Source organism: Strix uralensis, chromosome 5 (assembly GCF_047716275.1).
Source record: "Strix uralensis isolate ZFMK-TIS-50842 chromosome 5, bStrUra1, whole genome shotgun sequence".
Classification (NCBI taxonomy): Eukaryota; Metazoa; Chordata; class Aves; order Strigiformes; family Strigidae; genus Strix; species Strix uralensis.
Window position 1 is genome coordinate 15,794,490 of NC_133976.1, and position 14,517 is coordinate 15,809,006.

At 41.8% G+C, this 14,517-nt stretch overlaps 1 protein-coding gene across 2 annotated transcripts in view; it reads left to right on the top strand.

Moving 5' to 3' along the window:
- The first annotated feature begins 4,529 nt into the window (after positions 1-4,529).
- The window catches only part of PRKAR2B (protein kinase cAMP-dependent type II regulatory subunit beta), a 92,777-nt gene continuing 82,789 nt past the window's right edge, over positions 4,530-14,517 (top strand). For both annotated transcript variants that reach the window (XR_012629135.1, XM_074869974.1), the window contains exon 1: positions 4,530-4,985. Coding sequence is in view for 1 of the 2 variants with exons in the window: in XM_074869974.1 (XP_074726075.1) it covers positions 4,673-4,985 (313 nt within the window). In the remaining variant the exon portion in view is untranslated. The remainder of the gene's footprint in view (positions 4,986-14,517) is intronic.

Here is a 14,517-nt window from a genome sequence, read left to right on the forward strand (position 1 = left end):
AGTGTTCTGAATCCACAGAACAATAAGCACAGGCAGAGCAAAGGGTATGTGATGCAGAACAAGAGACTCGAGTAAAGGAAGAGTCATGAGTAATGTGTTCAGAGTTGATCCATGAATTACAGACACTAGTTTCTTATATTGTTGATAGAACTGAACATTTTTTCTGATAAATAGATTTGGGTTTGGTAATGGATTTGGTAAAATAATAATAGGGACATATCACTCTAATGAGAAGAATAGAAAAGCAGGGAACTATGGATCTGCACAGCTGCAAGTTTTGTTATTGCTGAAAAAAATCTATGGCTGAATGATTGCCTTTAAAAACTGTTAGTAAGAAAACTCTGTGAGCAAGATTTGCCTAATAAGCCAGCATGAGCTGAGAAGAAAAAAAAAAAGATCAATATATGTGACATTTTAAAGGTATTTGGGAAGATCAGAAATTGGTATGTGATTATTCCTATGAACTGTGCTTGTTCAAAACTTACAAAGCAGCTATTGCTTGATCAAGAGCCAGCAAGGAAAAACATTGCCATACAGCTAAAGAGATTTTGAAATAAATATAAAACATTAAGGGATTTGCAGGTTACTTGTCAGCAGCAGCTTTCAATCATGCAGTATGCAAAGTGTATCTACATTTAAAATTTCAAAAGCCAGGACAAAAGATTTAAGATAACACAAGCCAAAAATCTTAAAAACAGGGGAAATACAGAGAGTAACATCTCCCACACCAAAACATCAGTCTTTTCCTACTACACTGCAATAGGGATAGGGCCAGGTTTTATCCAGTGCTTTCTCCAGTACAATATGAACTCTCTTTCCACTAAGAGCCACCACTGAGAGTTGCTAGGTTGCCAACTTAGGAAAGAGACTGCTACAGATGAAGAGAACAGGATCTCTTCTTCCTCAGATAGCTGTGCAGCTGGTCCAAAGAGATGATAATAATAGTCCCTCTTGCCTCCAAGAAGGTAACCAAGAGGGGATACTCCACTAGTGTGCTTGTTAAAGTTACTTTCCACTCGAGAGAAAAGTCTTTGCTCAGTCTTACACTCATGGTATTAAGTGTACACTTCTGTCCCCTCTGTATGACATGTATCGCATTGCAGAGCTTAGCCAGGGTTAATAAGAAGATGTTTGTTTGAGAGAGTGTCTTTGGAAAGACTGGAAAAGGATGTTCCTATCAGGCAAAAAGTTGAAAGCTGGCAGAAAAAAGGCTTGTAGTTGGCTGATGGATGGACTTCGTTAGCTCAAGTTTACTAAATTTACTAAATTTGCATTTACCCTGGTAAAGACAAGGCTTGAAAGTCTGTCACTCCTTCCTTCTGCTCTCTGTTCATTGTCCTCTACATGATCAGAAAAGATGTCGTTCTCTGATCTCTGACAGAAGCAGTCCCAACCGCTGTCTGAAGTATGCTTCCTGCAATTGTTGTGTGGGAGACACAGTGCTTGCTGTTTCTCAGCTGCTAGCTGTAGTCTCCTAGTTTTCACAGCCTCGAACCAGGTGAAGGGACAGATTGACACACAAAGCTGGTAAGCAGTGTGTTATGAAGAGTGCATCTGTTGGCTAGGAGGAAAGGAGACAACAGAAGTCTTTATGTTGTTTTCTTGGTAATTGTGAGGGAAATGTTCTGCCCAATCCCTTTTCAGTACAGAAGGATTTTTGAAGGCTTTATTTTCTCTTTTATTTCAAGATGATGTTCGCAGCTGAACTAGAATGACACACAAACATTACTAGCAACTAATAAAACTCATCAGAGAGGTGTGAACTGATACTCTCATTACCTAACTGTTCACTCTGCTAGACATAACACATTTTGGGACAGCTGTCCTCCTTACGAGGAATTAAAAGCAATTTAAATGTCAATGCAAGCTCCTTGGAACATAAAGTATCTAAGGAAACCAGATGACACCAACCTGAACTACAAAGATCACTGTCATCCTTTGAGATACACCGAAACTCAAGATAAGTCTCACTAGACACAAACATTTTGGGCTGTTTTGAAAATTTTAAAAAAGAATCATTCTTTACAGTGCCACCCCTTAGGAATCTCATATTCAAATTATCCCAGTTTTGCATACAAACATCAAAGACTGACTCTTGAGGATGTCCTCACAGAAGCAATCTCCTTTCACATCTGGGAAGATGGGAGATTCTGGCAAACTAGGGAAGTCCTTGATTAGATGGTAAAAGACACTATGCTGCTGGTGAATTCCTAGAATAACAGAGTGCCTTGTCTGGCTAAGAGAAAAACCTCAGGGATGACAACCCTTTTAGTCCTGGAAGACTCTGGTAAATGGGATATTGTATGCTCACAGAACACCTAGTTCCTGGAAGACACCAATTGCCAACACTTCCCTTCCTGCAGGTTTCCTCAGAGCTTAAGTGTCTCTCAACCTGGTCACAAACAGATCAGCCTTCTCAGTGGTGTGAGAGGGCTTTTAAGCTCCTAAACTTGTACATGACTCAATCTGGCATTTCTAGCTAAACCACTCTCTACAATGACCAACGTATGCACCTGTCCATAATGTACAGACATCAGCTTTCCTGCTGCAGTTGCTTCTTGGCCATTGTAACGTATGTGGCTACATGCTACACCAGCAGTGCTTTGTAAAAGCGGCTGTGGTCAGGGCGTGCCAGCACTGGGGCATGGCATGAAGTGTGGGCCTGTTGGCCACGCTGTTAGGCCCTGCTGGACACTGCAGCAATTCTTAGAGCCTGCTGGTGGAGCAATCTTCTGCAGCCCAGAGAGCACTTGTGGTCTGCCCCTGGAGGACTCAGCTTGACCTTGAAGATGTTCCTCAGGCTGGACAGTGCTAAACGTCTGTGAATTTAACTTCAAATAATGGCTAGCTATAGTAGGCTTTTCCTGCAGAGAGAAATGAAGCCACAAGATGTTGCTCAAAGGTATTCCACAACTCCATCGGCAGAGGTGTCTCTTGCCTGCTGCAGGGCAGCAATATCACCCACGCATGCATGGATCACTCTCTTCACTAATTAGCTTGGTCTCTAACACTTTGAAGATCCAACTTGTGAACCAAGCTCCATAAGAAAATGCGTACACAGGGAGCATTGGGTTGCACTTGGAAACTAATTCAATTAAAAATGGCTTTGAGATCCAGATCTGTGAGAAAAGCATCATAAGGATTGCTGTATTTTGTTGTCACATTACTTTCTTGAGGTCAGGTCTTTTAGTCTCTTGCTACTACAAACTTGAATTTTGACTGCTTATCTTTCCCTAAACCTTTGTGAAGTGTATTTCAAGGTGACTTGAGTAATCCTGAATGTTTAGTGAAATCAATTACCAAACAGCCAAGTAGTCTCAACCTGAGACTTTTTAGCAGTTAATTTGCTTGGTGCATAAAAATATGACTCTAACAGATATTTCTGGAACGCCAAAACATTGGCCAAGTGTTTAGAGGTGATTACGGATCGGGAGGTGATGCAGTTTTCACGCATTCTAAGGATGTCGCTTTCAAGAAGCGCCTAGTAAAGCCTTATGAAAAACATGGCACCCATAATTGCTACTTACTTAAAGCGTTTAAGCTTCCTGGTGATGACAAGCAGCACCTACTTACCACTGTGCTAAGCAGTCTATGCAGCACGACTTGGAAGAGTGTCTATGCTGAACATTGACACTTGGCAATGTTTAAATTGGACTCTTTCTTTCTTTTTAATGATTGTTTCTTTCTCCAGATAAATTTTTCATGGACCTTAGGCAGCCAGCCGACAGATAGGATGCGTTTTCTAGCACCGCATCACCCCTCTCATCCTAAATGATATAGATGAATATAAATAGATAGCACATCTATGTGTATGAATGATGTGGGGAATATCGTTTAGGTGGTGCATGGCCGTGAGAGCGCACAGTAGCCATGAGCTACGGAATACAACATCCACTGCGGGCCTTCCCTGGGCGGGGCCGTGCCCGCTCGCGGCAGCCCCACCGGTCGCCAGCGCGGGTGCCCGGACCCACCGCAGGGGAGAGGCGCCCCAAGCCTCGGGGACCCCGGACGCCACGGGGAGCCGGGAGGCCGCGGCGCCCGGAGGCGGCGGCCCGGCAGGGGAAGGGGGCGCGAGGAGAGCCCGGCGGCGGGCCGGGGGGGGCTAACAGCACCCCGCCAGCTGCCAGGGCTACCTGCCCGCCCCCGGGGGGCTCCCTCCGCCCCGCCGGGGGTCCGCGGCCGGGCAGGCCGCTTTCCCTCCCTCCCCTCTTTCCTTCCCTCTCCTCTTTCCTTCCCTCCCTCCCTCCCGCGGCGCGGGCGGGGGCGCGCTGCGGGCCGCAGTCCCCGGCGGGAGGTTGTCATGGTTTCCCGGGTCACATGTGCGCGAGGTTCCCCCGGCGCGGGGGGAGGAGGCGGCGGGGGCGGGGAGGCTTCAGTCACGGACGGGGCTGCCGCCGCCGCCGCCGCGCCAAGCGTGGGGCGAAGCGGAGCGAGGCGCTGCGGCCGCCGCTGCCAGCGAGCCGCTGCCCGCCGCGGGTCCGCCCCCGCCCGCTCCCACCTGCGCCGCCGCCCGCCCCTTTCCCGTTGCCCACGGGCGATCCGCCGGGCGCGCCTCGTCCCCGGGCTGCGAACCCCCGGCCCCGGCCGCGGGCTCTCCCCGCTCCTCCTCCTCTCCCCTTCCCCTCTCCCTCCCCCTTCCCGGCCAGGCTGCGCCCCCACGGCCGGCCCCGGCATGAGCATCTCCATCCCGGCGGGGCTGACGGAGCTGCTGCAGGGCTTCACGGTGGAGGTGCTGCGGAGCCAGCCCGGGGACCTGCTGGAGTTCGCCCTCCAGTACTTCGGGCGCCTCAAAGAGGAGGCGGCGGCGGCCAAGGCGGCGGCGGAGAAGGAGCCGAGCGGCCGCAAGGCGGGGACCCCCGCGCCCGGCCATGACAGGGGCAGCCAGCCGCCGCGCCGGGCCCCCCCCGACGCCCGCGGGGTCAACTTCGCCGAGGAGCCCATGCAGACCGACTCCGAGAGCGGCGAGGACGAGGAGCAGTTCCCGGGTAAGGGCCCCCCGCCTCGCCTGGCCCCGGGGGGAAGGGGCGGGCAGGGCGGGGGCGGCTCCCGCGGCTGCCCGGGCTCAGGTGGGCAGCTGGGGCGGGGAGGGAAGGGAAGGGAAGGGAAGGGAAGGGAAGGGAAGGGACGGGACCCCCGCTTCAGCGGCCTCGCGGCGGGGTGAGGGGCGGCCCCGGGCAGCGGGAGGGCGGTGTGGCCGCGCACGGGCCCCGGCCCCAGCCCCGGTAGCCGTGGGTCGTGCGGGGCCGGTGAGCGGCGGGGAGCCGGGGACGCGAGGAGCGCGTTGGCCGCGGCGGCTGGAGCGGGCACGGGAGGAGGCGGCCTCCGCGCTGCACCGCGGGCAGCTGCCCCGGTGCGTTGATGCCGAACAACGGAGCCCGCGGGAGGTTTCCCGGCTGCCGCTGCAAACTTTAACCCCCCGGGCTTTTCCCGTTTGTTCAGCAGTGCCGGGTGTTGGGCACACAGGTATCGCCTGTCTACAGCTGGGTCGCCTGTAGCGTGTAGGCCTGTAATATTCCCAACAGAAGATCTGTATGTTGCCTTTTTACCAGAGCACAAGAGAGCAAATCTACATTTTGTAATTAGTCCAGTGGTACGTCTACCTTAGGAAACACCTCTCATGGGCATGTTGCTGTATTTACGCGCTTGACTAAGCATTTTACATAGATGTGCTTACGTGTGTTCCAAAAAGCAGAGCACAATTTAAAACCTAATTTCATCTTGAAAGCCAGGATGAAATTTTCTGCATGGTGGAAGGGCCTATGGAGCAAGCGTAGCTGTGAAGACAGCAAAGAACATATGCAGTATCTTTGTGTCTGAGGGTAACACCTATCTGCACTACCTTATCTTTGTGTGGCTGACAAGGCTTTATTTAGAGACATGTCAATCCATCATCTGGTCTGATTTACAGGACGGGTAGTAGCTGTCTCTGAAGGGTGTGTAGCGGTTTGTCTTTGTGTCGTGAGCAGGCTAACCAAAGGCTCAGTCAGTATGGTGAGATGCTCAGAGGTCAGTCAGTAAGGTTAGATGGAGAAGAGAAGGCGTCCAAGCGTCTTTATCATTAGCTTATTCTTTTTGAGAACAGCTTGAAATTGAAGTATATCTTACCAGATCATTGAAGTATTCATCCTTCCAGGTCACGCTGGAGGTACATTTGCTTAGTGGAGTAAAGGAGCCAGCTGTTTGCTAGATGAGTATCAGTGGAGTTTTAAAAATAATGTCTTCTGTGTATTCTTATCAGGAAAAAATGTAGATGTTTAAGAACTCGCTAAGTTTTCTAAATGCTTTATGTTAAACTGTAAGACAGTTGCCATTCTTTTCATCTGTTCTTCACAGCTATACCACATGTATTTAATGAGAATTTGAATCTGTCAATCGGATTCTGCAGACTTATGTGGTAATTTTGAACGCTAACTCTGATTATGTGAGATTAGTGAAAATCTGGAAATTTGCTGTCTTTGAAAACTGAGATGGTGGTAATGTGGAAGAACAAAATTGTTATCTTAATTCGCTAACACTAGATGTGGTTTTCAAACATGAATTATTATAACACTAAACAGACTAATTGGTGAATGGAGAACTGGAATGTTGTGTGGAGGGAAACGCAGAAATGTAGCTTGATTTATTAGCGTGTATGTGTTACATATGTAAAACTTTACAGGGTGTTTTAAGAAGCTTTCTAAGATTTGCTAATGAATACCTGTAAGCAAGATTCTCTTGATATTCTTTTTGTTGTGATCATGAAGAAGGAAAGCCATTATGGTCAATATTCTCATTAAGGGACTTGCTAGAATTACTTAGTTTAACTAATTGATTTATGCATTTGACAAAACCCTTTAAAATATCACATTTTTAAGCCTAATATATTTTAAGAGTTTAATTGTATTATAGCTTGTAATTTCTGTCAGTTGGAGTAATTAATAATTAAAAGTAACAAAACCAGAAATACTTGTGAAACCATGTGGAAGGTGAATAAGTAAGTTTTAGTAAATTATTATTAATGGTGTGCTTGTGTATCTGTGTATTGTGCAGGAGTGTGTATTTAAATTCAAATTTTACATCTACCCTGAATGTGTATTCTTTTAAGGTAACATAACAGAGCATCCACTCAGCCTTTTGTTAATAACTGAAGGCATAATGTCTTGTATTCAAATCATTGTTTAATGGGTTTAAACACCAATTAAAAGCATATTTCTTTTATGCTTTTGCTTTCTGCTTCTGTAAGTAGCAATTCTTGAACTTACATTGGGGGGGAATTTTTTTTCTCTTTTCATTTTTTTCTTTTGCCTTTATGAATAATCAAACTGCTTCTGTGTAGTCAATTTGCCCTGTTTGTCTACTGCTTTCATGCAGGAGAGGAAACAAATTGGAAAAGTTTATAAGCAAATGTAAAATAAAAACCTCTGGGAAGGAGCGCAGACCTGGTGGTGGTATCTTTTCTTTGTTAAAGCAGTACACTTGAAACGTCCAGCTGACATTATTCCTTAAATTAATTCAAATAGGACATTTTTGAGAGCTCCTTGTAAATGCTATTGTCTCCAACCTCCACCCCCAGTACGTGTTTCTAAATACCTACGAGCACTGTAGAGTTCACTGCAGTGAACTGTTTGTCAGTATTAGTTTTGTCCTTGACGTACATTTTGGAAGGTACATCAGCATTATCCTGTTTCAGAAATGACGAGCTGAGGTATAAGCTGTGTTTAAAAGAAAAAAAGAAAAACATCTATACTCAGGATTAAGAGTCATATGTGAACCATGAATTAAACTTTATCCAGGTCCTCTGCTGTGTCCATTACATCAGCTGCAGAAATCAGGTAAAGGTAAAAGCAGTTACCTTGTCTGGAGGAAAAACTTTGTTGTATTGGTGTCATAGTTCTGAATGGGCACCTGGAGTTAAAGTGATCTCTGAAATACATTCTTTAGGTTCAAAGCATTTAGATTATCCTCTTCTGAACACACTGCTTAATCTGGGAATGATTTTTAGGTCTTCTAGTTGTTTGGGGTTTTTTGATATATATATATTAAGTTGTCCTACATGGGTGTTTTAGCGTTAATCAGTGACCACAGCTAATTCCTACTAATGCTAATAGCAATTACTAAATTGAATAGGACATGTACATTAAAATGAGCCCCTTTTTGGCAAATTCTTCTAACTTTTTGAAGGTTTGAAGTGTGTATTTATTGTACTGTGTCTGTAAAATTTGAAAATGCTCATTAAGTTATCTGTTCTTTTACAGATGACTGTGCTTTTTTCTTTACATTATCGCTTAGATGTCAATGTGCAACTTATTTCGATGGGTAATAACCCATATCATTTATAACAGCTGTTTAAAAATATTTGCTATAGCTAAAAGTTCATATTTCATCTAACCTTAATATGAATTTTTACAGATGTTTTTAGAGGTAACATTGATGTTCTTTAAACTCAAAAATTGCAGTGCTGTATTTGGTTTCCTGTAGCCTGTTTACTATGTGGTTCTTTAGTTTTAATTTGATTTGTTTTGGTGTTTTTTCTCAAAATAGTGAAGTATTTTAGAAGGAAAATGCTACAGCTGTCCCTCTCCTTCCCTGTGTGCTTCTATTGGTGTGTTGGTTGCTTTGAGTTCCTTCCTTGAAAACTTGAGCTAGAAAATGCACATATCTATCTCTGCTTTACTCAATGATTATGCTCCGATAATACTGCTTAGGTAAAACATGTATGCTATCTTACAATATCAATGTTAAAGGCACGTCTTTATTTTAGTGCCTTTATTCAGTCTGAATTGCTTTACATACATTCATACAAATTTAGAAAAAATAGCTAAATTGTAGAAACCAGAGCATCGGAGAAAACTTTGCACACAACCACATCCATGCCAGCTTTGTGATGATAAAGTAGTTCATCAGTTCTGTTAACCTTAGTTATAGTTTTCTTCCTGAAATTAAACAAAACCAGAAAGCACTGAACGGTTCATAACCTTCCTGCAGGTTGTCATGCAATGATAGAGCAGTGGAAGGTGTCAATAAGAGGGCAATATAAAATTATGTATAGGTTGTAGTAGGATATAATTAAATCAGGAACCATATAGAAAAATGTGAATTTCTTAAAAATGTGTATATTCAAATGAAAATCTGGATTATGATGCATTATTTGTATGGTTGTACAGACAAACAAAGTAAGACCCAGGCTGGAGCAGCCTTACTGTGGATGCAATTAGGAAAAGAGAAGTTTCCAGTTACAGGCGAGTCCCTTGAGAACGTGTGAGCATGGTGTTGTTGGTGCACTCCTTGGCAAGGCTTTGGGCTGTATCTCCTTGCACTTTTCCAGACTCTCTCTGCTGTGGTTCAGAGCATAGCACGTTTAAGAGACCATTCGGGATGGGTTTTGGGGAAAAAGAAAGCTTCTGGGAAGGAACAGAATTTTAGCCACATTGATGGGTGCCTTGCTGGTTCAGTGGGCCTTGGAGGTCAGGGGATGGCTACTGGCTGCTCTTATCTGGTGGTATACGCAGTCACAAACCCACAAATCTTTAAATCCTTGTTGTAAATCTTCAGAATAATAGAGCTTTTTGAAATAACAGTTTCTGGTATTTTTGACAGGAACAAACTACGTTTTCTTTCTCCTAAGAGTTATTTTAGAAAGCAAACCTGAACAAGTTGGCCGTTTAGTCTTTGTTTTGTTTTTATTTTTTTTTTAAATCCCTTAATCTGACCCAGGTGTTTTATTCAGTTTAGGAGAATTGCCATCCAAAAACTTAGTTTGAGAAAGTTATAAGCAACTAGAAATGTGAACTTGTAATGGGTAGCATTTAGTAGTCTTTGTAGTAATGAGTATTGTTCCCTCTCAGACATGCATGTATTTGTGATTGTAGATGAAAAGCATACTTTTGCTATAACCACTTTTTAAAGAAAAAGTATGTTTGTATTAAGAATTTCGTTGAAATGACATCAGCCTCCACTCAAAAGTATGTATGTATCCCCACTCAAAATAAAAGCATGCATGAGTGAAGGTGTCCCTGCTGGCTATTATTTTGTTAAAGTTTGTGTCTGTACATTTAAGAGAAGCAGGAGACAGTTAAGAGCAACAGGATAGAAAAGTAGTAGAAATATACCAAGAACATTTGAATTTATCTCCAGCTTCTTTTTCTCTAAAGAAACAACTTGAAACTGATTTTGGCTGACTGCTCAGCTCAGAAAAAGAGAACAGCATTATTAATTCAGTAAATAGAGGAAGACATAAAATTTTGTTGGCATGAGTTTGTAATGATTGCATTATGAATGATGAGGTATAAACAGTGTCAGTACTAACATTTGCACACCACCACTCTGTTTCTTGCATGTATCATGTCTGTTTTAAAGGAAGAATGGCTTCATCAAGAGTACTCTAGGAGTTTTGTGTCACTTGCTGAATTTGGTTCTCAAAGAAACTTCACCATGTTTTTGTTCCCCATTTTACTCCTGTTTATGCATTTACATGAATGAAAAAACAATTACTTTTTTTTTTTTTTTTAGTGAACAGAATAAAGATGTATCCATGGACACTAAGAAAGTGCCCGTTTTGAGAATTTACTCCTATCGAAGTTATAAAAAACAACATCATGGCCTAGCGTTTGTAACCTGCACAGAGATGCTTCATGCATCTGTCAGTAACTTAAGCTCGGTTTAATTCATATGTGTCTCAGGATTTAGCCCCAATCTCTTATGCAAAAGCATTGCATTCTGTTCTCTAGTTCTGTCCAGTGAGAATCCTCAGTCTGAGGGAAATATACCTTAAATAGTCAAATCTCTGCAGATTTATGGATCTTAGCTACTCCTGTAAATCTGGAACATATGGTTTGGAAATCACGTGTTTAGGTCATAAGGTACAGATTAATCAAGGTACAGGCTGCTGCCCCGCTTCTGGTTTTCCAGTATCAAAGATGACCTCTAGATTGGGAAATCTCATTTGTCGGGACAGTGATAAAAGAAACAAGAAGGCAAGGTGGAAGGCAGGACATAAAGGCAGAAAAGGAGGAGTCAGCATGTGGTAAGGAAAATGCAAAGGTAAGAGGAAGGAGGAGGGACAGAACTAAAGTAAGGGGAGGAAGATGAAGGAATAGAGAGCACATGTGAGAGGGAGAGCATTAAATTCTCTGCTCTTATTTTCTCTACCCAGATATAGCCCTGCTCTCCTCATGTATACATCCCAAATTTATGTCCTGAATTTTCTTTGGACATTTTTTTTTGGCTTATAAATGTATTTCAGAAGTGCATAAATGCAAACTTAAACTAAAATTAGTGGTCAATGCATTGTATGAATGCGAATTTGGTCATCTGATGCTGAGAGATCTTTTAAATATTTTGACACGGTCATCTGTCATATTACCATGTCTGGAGACTCATAACACTTATATTCTAATGAGCATGTATTCTAATGAAAGTTGCAACTCAAGTTTTTCATGGAGAATCCAGATTGTCCTCAACCATTTTGTGTTTCAAAAAACAACAGTAGGCGTTGACATCAAGAAAGTCAATAGGCATGAGGGTACAGCTTGCAGTCTTCACAGAGAGTTAAGATGGTTCTGGTGCTGATGCAAAAATGAAATACTGAATAGTACATAACAAACACTTTGTGAAATGTCCCTTTCTTTAGTGCTCAATAAAAACCACAGTGGTTATTTCACCAACAATTATTTTAATAGGAATGCCTCAATGTCATGCTATAGGAAAAACTATTCCCACATGGGTTTGAGCGCTTCTTTAGAGCCTCAGGTGAGTGTAATTATAGAGAAGGTCTGTGCTTTAAAAAGGTGAGTGATTTTTAAAAAGTGAATGAAGAAGGGAGAAGGCTTTGAAAAAAAAAGAGCCATTTAAAATGGCTCAGTATTCTCTGCTGCTGGAATAGGTATTGATGTACATGAATCAGAAGAAAAAGAGGTGATCTTACTAGGGGTGATACATTTATCACATAGTCTTTTTTTATACTGTAGGTTGTTATATGGGTGTGAGTGCATAAAACATTAAGTCCATGTGTGCCTGAGTTACTACGTGCTAGGTAAATCTGTTAAAAGCAATATGTACATCTATAAGTAGATATTATTACTGTAAACATCCATCAATTATGGTATTGTTTGATTGCAGTCTTATGAGAATTCTAAAGGAAATAGATACTTTTTTTTTCCTTTTCTTTGGGACATTGAATGATGACACAGTTAACTCTAGATAGCTTTATGTAGAAGTTTTATACTGAAAACCCTTATCCTTTTGGGGAACCCTTTCATGCTAACCCTTTCACTTGCTGGGTAGGAATAATAACCTGTTTACTTCATGGAACTGAACAGGATGTTCTTACTGTGAATTTTGATCAGGACAAGTAATTGCAAACTTTGTTTTTTATTTAATTTTTTTAAATAGAATACGTTTTTGTTCTATACGTCAGTTTTCAGTCATAGTACTAAACAAGATGTTGTTGAAGAGAGTGATCTTTGGCTTTGAGTGTCCTTTGTTTTCTCTTCATTTGTTACTTTTCTAATTGACAGATGTTATTACATTGTTCCTTGAAGAAAGGCTTCATGTTTATCAATTCTGGTTTTTGTTTGAAAAGCTCTATTTCAAGTTTTTGTGCATTTGGTGATAAACATAGTAGAGGTACTCACGCAGAATTTCTATTCATGCGTAATATATGAACCCAGATTTAAATTGATACAGCAAGTAACCTAGAAGACATACAGTTTTGGGGCTACATCAAAAAGATGATGTTAATCAAATGTCCAGTGCCTCATTCAGCATTTTAAATGATACCATGTCACATAAAAAAGTGTGAGATCTGAAATGAAGGGGCATGTAGGGAGGCAAGGGTGTCTGAAGTGCATGGGAGTAAAACGCAGGTTGTAGGCACAAACGGTATCCACATAGTGAACTGAACAACAGGCATATGGCAGTTTGCCATCCTTTCTATAAAAGGCATCCTTTTAAGCATTACTGCTTAGAAAAGTAATTTACAGACCACAGATAAAATGAGGAAATTATAAGGAATGAAACAATACAAAAAAATCCAAACTTTAATTTAGTCAGCCTTGCCTTATTGTACTATAACACTCTGAATAATGGAAGGTAGAGTGGTAAAAAAACATGCTGTAACAACAGAAAGTGTTTTTCACTTGTACGTTTGCCTCTTAAATTGCTCTGCTTAATGATATTAATATTAAGAAAAAATCATCAGAGCAAGAATTTGAAGCTGAGAGCTTGGGCAGGTAAAAGCTGATAATGGGAACAGCTTTCTTACACATACTGTTCCAGTTATTTGACTAAAGTGGTTTTTGTAAAGCTGGTCTGAAAGGGCCAATTAGTAAATATTATGAAGACTTCCTTAATGGAGGGACTAGAAAATTACTGTATAAAATAGATTTTGAAAGGAGGAGAAGTAACGTGATCTTTCCTGCTCAGTTGTTCCAGATACCATCCTGCTTGTATAAAGATCTTTATAACAGCATCAACCCCTTCTGAATCCCTGTGATGCAGATGTAAAATGTGTTTTTATAAATAGCGTTAGTCTCTTCATAGTATAACTTTTTAGCAGACATGTATTGTAAAACATACCAGGAAGAGAAGAAATCCTTGCCCAACACTGGAAAGAAAACATTCCTTGCAAAGCCTCAGTATAGACTATAAATAAAAGATGTACAGAATCCTCAGTGTTGGGATGCATACAAGCTGGAACCAAGTGTAAGCATTCAGACTTGCTAGCCTGAGAGCACAGGCTGAAAGGTTTGGTATGCTTTCCCGTTCTGATTTTAATGATAGATTTGTAATGCTAATGTGAAAAATAAAATCTATTGCCATGAATTATAAGGCATTTGTAACTGTTGCAGGGTATAGATTAACTTGAACTCAAGCTGTCCATGACAGCATTGTTACAACCTTTTTTTGGATGACCCCACAAATGAGTATATATTGTCACTGCACTGATCTGGTACTTCTAATTTGTTTCTCATTACTTTCCACCACTGAACTTGTTCCCTTTTGGATCTTCTCTCTGAAACTGTAACACTTCTTTTCATTGATGCTTACGGAACTCCATCATTAGGCCAGTAATTGCCTTTGCTAAAAAGTGCAGACTGATGTTCCAAGTCCTTGAAATAGGTGTTGGTCAAGAAATTTTTAAGCTTTGCTGTTTAAGGTCTTGCAAATTAATGTCTACAAGCTAGTAAGTATGTTTAAACACTCCTCCTGTATTAACAATGGTTAAGAGCTCTAATGGCAAAAAGTTTGTCCAGTGCAGAGCTGGGATTATTCTGAGATTTCTTGTTCTCTTCCAAAACAGTGTTTGTGATACTCATCACGCAGTGAGAAACAATTAAGATGTGTACTATAGACGTGTTAAAATTTTCTTAAGGCTTTATCTACAATGTCTTCTATCATTCTAATAAAACCATTTTTTCATCATGAGTTTTGAAAAACTGCAGATTCTCAATAATAGACACTATTAAACATTAGAGGGACAGATTTGTTTATTTATTTATTTATTTACAGTTATGCTTAGTTTCTATTGAAATTGAGGAG